General features: G+C 66.4%; 1 protein-coding gene across 2 annotated transcripts; it reads left to right on the top strand.

Moving 5' to 3' along the window:
- The first annotated feature begins 394 nt into the window (after nucleotides 1-394).
- Nucleotides 395-3,979, top strand: TMEM121 (transmembrane protein 121). Of its 2 annotated transcripts, none has more exons than XM_033191005.1 (2): nucleotides 395-463; nucleotides 2,505-3,979. In XM_033191005.1, the coding sequence occupies exon 2, from the start codon at nucleotides 2,618-2,620 to the stop codon at nucleotides 3,572-3,574; it is 957 nt and encodes a 318-aa protein (XP_033046896.1). In that variant the 5' UTR covers nucleotides 395-463; nucleotides 2,505-2,617; the 3' UTR covers nucleotides 3,575-3,979. The 2 variants fall into 2 exon arrangements, with proteins under 2 accessions (XP_033046896.1, XP_033046897.1); XM_033191006.1 differs by lacking the exon at nucleotides 395-463 and adding an exon at nucleotides 836-888 and having other exon boundaries at nucleotides 2,505-3,970.
- Nucleotides 3,980-8,060: the final 4,081 nt, after the last annotated feature.

Genomic DNA, 8,060 nt, shown 5'->3' with positions numbered 1-8,060 from the left:
CCTAAGTCCCTGCCAGCTCCCGGGCCGGTGGGCACCTGTCCGGCTGAGTGCGGTCGCTCTAGGGGGCGGCAGCGGAGTTTCAGGGCGCGGGGCGGGGGGGCACTGGGCGGAACCCGGCAATTCTGGGCGGTGGGAGAGGAGGGTGGAGACCGGACTCCGGGCCTGGGGGTGCTCGAGGGTGCCCCGCTCCCCGGAGCCACCAGTCCTGCGCGCCGCCGCTCAGTGCTGTCGCCGTGACAACCGGCGCCGCGGAGGGGGCGGGGCGCCGGGACCCCTGCGCTCCCAGGCCCCCAGGTCGCGCGGGGCTAGCGGGCCGAGGGGCGCGGGGCGGGGCCTCTGGGTCGGGGGCGGTGCCGCGCGGGCGGGGGAGGGGCGCGGCGGGAGGAGCCGGCGAGGCCCCGGCAGTGGTGGCAGAGGCTGGGCGGGCGGGCCCGGGAGCGGCGCAGCATCTGCGGGCGGCGGGGTAGGCGCGGGCGCGGGCGGGACTGGCTGGGCGCGTGGCTGCTTCCGCGGAGGGGGCAGCGGGCCTGGGCGACCCTGCACCTCCCGGCCGTGGGGACTGTGGGGTGGGGCGGGGGCCAATGCGGCAGGGGTGAGGCCTGGGGCCGGCGGGGTGAAGGGGACCCGGCCCTGCGTGGGGAAGCCTCGGGGGGACAAGCAGAGACGCAGCCTGCTGGGAGCGGCCCAAGCTCTGCACCGGCCCGCGGCAGGAGCGCAGCAGCCCCTCCCGCCCCTCCTCCCGGGGGCTCCGAGGGCTGGTTTTGGGCGGGGATCCTTGCGGGGCGCGGGCAGTGAAGAGCCTGGAGGCCCCAGAGTCTGTGCCAGGTCTGAGCCGCGGGGCGTGGGGCGAGGAGGGGCCTCGGCCGGGGCCCAGGAGACCCAGGACAGGTGGGCCTGGGGCCAGGTCCCTAGGGAGGGGTGGCCGGGCCGGGCCGGGCTCTGGCTTCCCGGGGTAGGGGCTGTGCTAGCGGCTGGAGTCCGTCCCTTCGCCAGCGCAGAACCCCTCGGCCCTCGGCCCGCATCTGCCAAGTGGCTGAGGATCGAGCGACAGCGCAGTGGGGCGGAGGGGCTGGAGGCACGGCCGGAAAGGGTGAGCGGCGCCGCGGCTCCTCAGCTATTTGGCCCCGCCAGGCGCGGAGAGGGAGGACATTCTCCGGCTGCGGCTGCAGCTAGGGGAGGCCCAGGTGGGCCCGGAGTGGACCCAGAGAGGGCTTTCTGGGTCAGACGTGTCGATCCAGTGGAAGTAAAAACCGGGTGAGTGTCCCGGTGGGACCCGGAGTGCGGGAACCTTGGAGGCAGGGGCATGTGCTGAGGACCCCCAAGGCACCCTCTGCGCGACCTGTCAGTGCTCCGAGGGGTGGGGGTGTCCTGTGTGTGGCTGTGGGGATCCTGGGAGGCGGGTGCTGTGTGGCGGCAGGGGTGGGCGTGCGGAGTTCGATGCTTTCCCGGATCAGTGGGGGCTGCAGTGTCACCAGGGCAGTCCGAGCGCCCGACTGTCACGGGAACATTACATTTTATGCCTTTGTCTAGACAGGGCAGTAAACGGAGCCCCAGGCCTGGGGCTGTGGAGGGGGTGAGGGACTGGCTGGGAGTGAGCCTGCCAGTGACTTTGGGGTGGGTGCGGGCGCGCGGGCCTCCATCGTCACCCAGGTGTGCGCAGGCCCAGGTGTGGGGACTCTGACAGCACGGCAGTGACGACCAGTGCCAGGTGTGTGACAGGTGCAGGGGCCTGTCGACGGGCCTTGGTGGACGGGCTTCTCGAGATTCGAGGGCAGCCACAGGCAGCGCCCTGGCGCACAGGAGCAGAGTAGGGTGGCTGTGCCGGGGCAGAGGGTGGGGGACAACACCTCGCCAAGGCAATGCGGAGCCATAGGGAGCAGGACAGGCAGTGGCCACGCGCCCAGGATGGTGGACAGGAGGGGAGACCGAGCCTGCCAGTGCAGGGAGGAGGGGCGTGGGGGCTGCCAGGCAGGGGCGGGGAGGCTCGGAGAGGCTTGTGGGACGGATGCGTCGGAACCTGGGTGACTCTCGGTCTGGGATCAGAAAGCCTGGCAGGGCCGGGGCCTCCTCGGGCACTCCAAGAGCGAAGGGCAGGCCCGCCTCCCTGCCCAGTGCTGCGTCAGGGAGAGGGTACGCCCGGAACTCCGCGGAAACGGCCTGGGCCAGCAGCGCGGGCGTGGGGTCCGGGCCGCCGGAGCCAGGAGGGACGGCGGCGCGGGCCCAGCAGTGACAAACCCCCCCGGGCTCCGGGAACGCGCCCGGCGGGCAGAAAACGCGTCCGTTCCGTTTCCTTCCTGGCGGCGGGAACGAGGCCCGGGTGCTCGGGCGAGGCAGCAGCGCCCCCTGGAGGCCTCGCTGCGGTTCGCGGCCGCCGGTTCGCGCATGGGCGCAGGCGTATGCGATGCCTCGGGGCCCTGGCGCGGTGGGAAGCACGCGGGGCTGGGGGATGTTGGCGGAGACCGCCCCAGCCCGCACTCTGATCTTGTCTCCTCCGGTCTCCCCAGGTTCCGAGCTCGCCAGGCCGCGTCGCGCCATGCCCGCCGGCTGAGCGCTGCAGGGCCTTGTCCCGCCAGGCGTGGGGGCCGCGCGCGCCCAGGCCGGGGTCCGGCGGCCGACCATGGTGCTGCCGCCCCCGGACCGGCGCCACGTGTGCCTGACCACGCTGGTGATCATGGGCAGCATGGCGGTCATGGACGCGTACCTGGTGGAGCAGAACCAGGGCCCGCGCAAGATCGGCGTGTGCATCATCGTGCTGGTGGGCGACGTGTGCTTCCTGCTGGTGCTGCGCTACGTGGCCGTGTGGGTGGGCGCCGAGGTGCGCACGGCCAAGCGCGGCTACGCCATGATCCTGTGGTTCCTCTACATCTTCGTGCTGGAGATAAAGCTCTACTTCATCTTCCAGAACTACAAGGCGGCGCGGCGCGGCGCGGCTGACCCCGTGGCGCGCAAGGCGCTGACGCTGCTGCTGTCCGTGTGTGTGCCCGGCCTGTTCCTGCTGCTTGTGGCGCTGGACCGCATGGAGTACGTGCGCACCTTCCGCAAGCGCGAGGACCTGCGCGGCCGCCTGTTTTGGGTGGCGCTGGACCTGCTGGACCTGCTGGACATGCAGGCCAGCCTGTGGGAGCCGCCGCGCTCCGGGCTGCCGCTGTGGGCTGAGGGCCTCACCTTCTTCTACTGCTACATGCTGCTGCTGGTGCTGCCTTGCGTGGCGCTCAGCGAGGTCAGTATGCAGGGCGAGCACATCGCGCCGCAGAAGATGATGCTCTACCCGGTGCTCAGCCTCGCCACCGTCAACGTGGTGGCCGTGCTGGCGCGCGCTGCCAACATGGCGCTGTTCCGAGACAGCCGCGTCTCGGCCATCTTCGTCGGCAAAAACGTGGTGGCGCTCGCCACCAAGGCCTGCACCTTCCTGGAGTACCGCCGCCAGGTGCGCGACTTCCCGCCGCCTGCGCTAGCGCTGGAGCTGCAGCCGCCACCCCCGCAGCGCAACTCGGTGCCGCCGCCGCCGCCGCTGCACGGCCCACCCGGGCGACCCCACGGTTCCTCGCCCACGCGTGACCCCCTGGACACGTGACAGGGCCTGCGCGGCCCCCGGGACGCCCCTCGGGCGCAGAGATACCGGGCTGGCTGGGGCGCGGTTTGCATGGGATGGGGTGGGGGCGGGCTCCCCTAGGGGCAGGTGCCTCGAGTGCCGGTGCCTGGGGTCCCGCGGCCGCTTCTTCATCTCAGGAATCCCTCGGACCGCGGATCCTCAGCCCCAGCTCCACCAGCCCGCCCCAGGCGTGGGTCCGTTTGGGAGGCCTGGGCCGGAGCAGAGCAGAGGCAGTCCAGCCCCTGCCTGCTGGACCGCCCGGGTTGGAAGGGAGGGCAGTGTGGGCGGAGATCTGCTCCCTCGGTGGGGGCCTCTGGCTCAGATTTTGGGGCCAAGGAGGCCTCTGTCATTTTAAAGACTCGTGTTTACAGTTTTGTATCCAAGGCCGCACTGCTTTGCCTGTTCCTATGTCCCTGTCTTTACCAGCCAGGCTGGGAGGCCGGGAGCCAGGAGGGGTGTGTGGAGCGCGGGGGAGATGGTGGTGTCCAGTGCCAGATGCTGGTGGGGCTGGGCAGCTCCACTTCCCCGGGGGTCTCAGGAGCTCCTGGGGGCCACTGCTGCTCTGTCCCAGGGACAGCTCCTCCACTCCAGCTTTGGTGTTCCCACTTCTCTTCCTGGGATACTTTGACCCCCATCTTCCCCCAGCCCCGTAGGTGTCCTGGCCCCTGCTCCCCTCAACCTCAGGCATGACAGTGTGTCCCCCACATACCTGGTTCCCTCCTCCCCTCCTGTGGAACCCACCTTCCCCGTGGGCTCCTCCAGCCTAGGACAGCCACAGCCAGATGGAATCAGGTGTTCCCAAGTTGATGTGGCAGCCCCAGGTCACAGCCCCAGAAGCAGCACAGAGCCTTGCCCCAACTTACCATCCTGGCCTTGCCCCAGCACAGAAGCTGGCAGCCCCAGCCCAGGCAGCACCCGCCCTGAAGCCCATTTGCAATGGGCCTCTCACCTGCCTTCCACCTGGGCCCCTGCACCTGCGATGTGGCCCTCAGTATCCGTCTGGCCCGGGAAGGTCCATAGCATCTGGGGAGGGGCCCTTTATGAGGCCCCTAAAAGGACTGTTTGAAGATGCCCGTTCCATGAGTGGGTGATGGTCACACACATCTCATGTGTCACAGTTCACCGCTTGGACCTCCACTTCCCGCATTTCCACGGCCCAAAAGCAGCAAGGTTTCGCCATCTGGGGCTAAAACCATTGATGGGAGTGGAGCAGGCTGCATAAGCGGGATCCTCCCCAACGGGGTCCTCCCCAAACAGGGTCCTCCCCAAGCACCCTTCCGGACAACTGCAGCAGTTAAGGGCGTGGCTGGTGGCCGCCTCAGCCGCACCCCAACCCCACACAGTCCTCATCCCCCAGCTCCAGGCCACCTGGGGTCTGGCCTTGGAAAGTCACCTGCCTTCTAGGCAACTGGCCTTGGGACCACTGTTGTCAGGGTCATGGTCACGGGGATTACCTCCCTGCTCAGGTCAGACTGGCCGGCGCTCCACCCACCTCTAAACCCCAGCCTTGACCCCACCTCCGACCATGTCCCCAGCATCCCCTCCCAGCGCCATTGCTTGGGCACGGGGAACTGGCCTGGGTAGGAGGTCTGAGTCATCTTGTTCTGGGCTGTGCCGGGACCACGAACGATCGTGTTGGGAAGTGGAAGGTCTGTGGGGTCAGGGGGGCTGGGGGGCCAGGGAGGGGTGGTGATGAGCAGCCGTGGAAAGGCCCCAGGCCTGGCATGGAGAGAGAAGAGGGGCCGCGGGACTTGTGGTGGGCCAGAGGAAGGACCTGGGCCTTCTCGTGAGGGTTGGTCTGGAGTGGGGCGCAGTGGGTGAGGGGAGAGCTTCATCCTGGAGCTGGAGCCTGTTTCCACCCTGGGCTGAAGCCAGTGCCGGCCCCATCCTGCCTTAAGGGTCTCCTGGGTGAACACGAGCCCACAACCCTCTTGGCTCTGGCATCCGCAGCAAATCCCATGGGAACAGACGGGCAGCATGGCTATAGGTGAATGGGGCTGAGGGGCTCTGGGCTCCTGACATCCTGTTCTAACCCTTCCTGAAAGCCCGTGGTCTCTTCCCTGCTGGCTGCAGTCAGGGAGGCGGTGGGCCCAGCTTGGCCTGTGAAAGCCCACATCCCCTAGTCAGAGGTGGGATGGCCGCTGCTGGTTTAGCTACTCCCCTAGTTGAGCTACTCTCAGGGCAGTGAGGGCTCTGGGGCTCCAGGACACCCCAGGCAACCCTGTCCTGCCCACACCTCACTCCTCCCGGCCTTTTCAGGAGTGGCCCCTGCTCTCCATGCTCCTTGGCACAGGCCAGTGCCCTCTACCTCTGCCACCACATCCCTGGCAGTGGAGGTCCAAGTCCCAGCTGTCCCCCCCTCACCAATGGGGCCAGGGACCCTGGCTCTACCCGCTCCAACTTGGTTCAATGGCCCATCGCCCCTGCAACTGACTCTGAGGGCATTGGAGCAGACACCAAGCCCCACCCTGCCCAATGGCACCCGGTTTCCACGACGAGGCTCAGCTGTGGCTCCGACTGCAGCAGGGCTGGGAAGCAGGGCGCCTTTGTCAGGCTCCTGGCCTGAGGTTTTTGGCCTCTGGGATCTCCCCTGGAAACAGGATGGGGACCTGGTCGCACTCCAGCCTGCCCTTCCCGAGTTTTCTGAGGTGTCCTGCAATGGCCAGATTCAATGGAGACGCCAGCCGGCTCCCTTGTCCCCTCACTGATTCCTGGTCAGTACGTGAGTCCTGATGCATGTCCTCTACCCACTGGCCCCATGCTGGGGCCCGGTGCCCAACCCACACAGAAATGCCAGGGGACAGCCACACTTTGGGGAGTTAGGGCCTGGGAGGAGCAGGGAGGCCTCCTCAGGTGGGCTTGGGAGCTGGCCCCGGGAAGGCCCGCAGGTGCAGCAGCCTGGAGGCAGACAGCTGGGTGTGTCAGCTCCTGAGGGGACCGTGGTGGGCAGCTCACCAGCAAAGGGAGCCGAAAGGGCCCCAGGGAGAAGTGGACAGCTCAGAGGGAAGAGGCGGGGCTGGGATGCTGAGCAGAGTGTGGACGGAGATGCAGCTGGGTGCACCCGTGTGGTTCGGCTGGGAAGGGAGGTGTGCATGTAGGGGAGAGAAATTGGGCAGTGGAGGTCCTGTCCCAAGAGAGAGGCTGTCTGCAGGCGATCTGCTCCCTCTCGTGGCCTAGTCCGCCTCTACACCAGCAGATACCTCCCTGCCCTGCAACCACTGCCTCCCAGTACGGCCAGATGCTGTCCCTCGTCCTCCCCGCAGCCCTCTGAGGGCAAGAGAGTCGATCAAGGGGCAGAGAAGACAAACCCTGTCTCTGGATACACAGTGGCTTATGTCACCGCCCCGGAGTGGGGTGTGCTGTTCTCCTAGCATGAGCAGGTGTGGCAAGAGACACCCCACTTCCAGATGACAGGGCTCTGCCTTGTCTGAGATGCTCGCCAAAACCCCCGTGTGTGTCCCTCGCCCTGACACATTTGAGGCCCAGAGGCCTGGCCTGGCCACGCAGTATGCATGCCCCACCATAGCTCCACCGTCACCAGGAATTCAGGTGCTGCTGAAGCTGCACCGAGAAAGCTCCAGCCCAATCGGCTCCTCTAGATGAGTGAGAGTGAGCTCTTTTCTAATTGTGAAGTACGTGACAGATTGTAGCTGTGAAGACATTGTCGGGTCACTCTGTGGAAGTCTGAGGTGACCCCTTCCAGGGTCACCTGGCCATGGAGGACCCAGGCTCAGCCCATCTTTCTTCACCATCTGGGTGGGTTGGTGATGGAGCCACAACAGCAGCGAGCATCACATTGTCTCAAAATATCATCCGTGTGAGGGAAGGAGGGACGGCGCCTCCTTGGGTGCCTCCCTCTCCTTAGGAGGAAAATGCTTCTCAGAAGTGTCCGATCAGGTCCTGTGGTCCAGAGCTTGTTCCAGGACAATCTGTACACTTCCACTGGCAGGGGACATGGGTGTCATGACTGGCCACCTGCCCACAGGTGAGCCTGTGGTATCATGGATGCCCCAGAAGACACGAGACTCCTGGGTCTGAGACAAAGGGCTTTGTTTCTCAGCACGAGCTTCAGCTGTAGCTCCTCTTGCCCACAATCCTGTAGGGGCGATGGGAGTGCCTGGTGATCCAGCACACACAGCTGGCAGGAGCCCACCCTCCCTCTGCCATTGCCCAGGAGGCCCCAGTGTGACATCAAAAATACTCTGCAACTTGGCCCAGGCTCACATTCTGCAGAAGCCGTGAGCTTGCAAGTTGCCTTTGATCATATAAGAGCCATCATGGTGATCAAGTTCTTTCTACATAACGCCAGCACATATTTAACCCCTCACATGGAGCAACATCCAGCTTAACCTGCACGGCAGCAACCCAGCCTCCAGCTCTGTTTCACCCAGCACATGTCAACAATTCTCTTCCCAGGAGATTCCAGCAGCACAGTCTGGGAGCTCCTGAGTCCTTGGGAAGTTCTGCA

This window comes from Trachypithecus francoisi, unplaced genomic scaffold, assembly GCF_009764315.1.
Source record: "Trachypithecus francoisi isolate TF-2019V2 unplaced genomic scaffold, Tfra_2.0 Lachesis_group3, whole genome shotgun sequence".
Taxonomy (NCBI): Eukaryota; Metazoa; Chordata; class Mammalia; order Primates; family Cercopithecidae; genus Trachypithecus; species Trachypithecus francoisi.
Note: the sequence above shows the minus strand (reverse complement) of the source record. Positions and strands in the feature narration are given on the sequence as shown.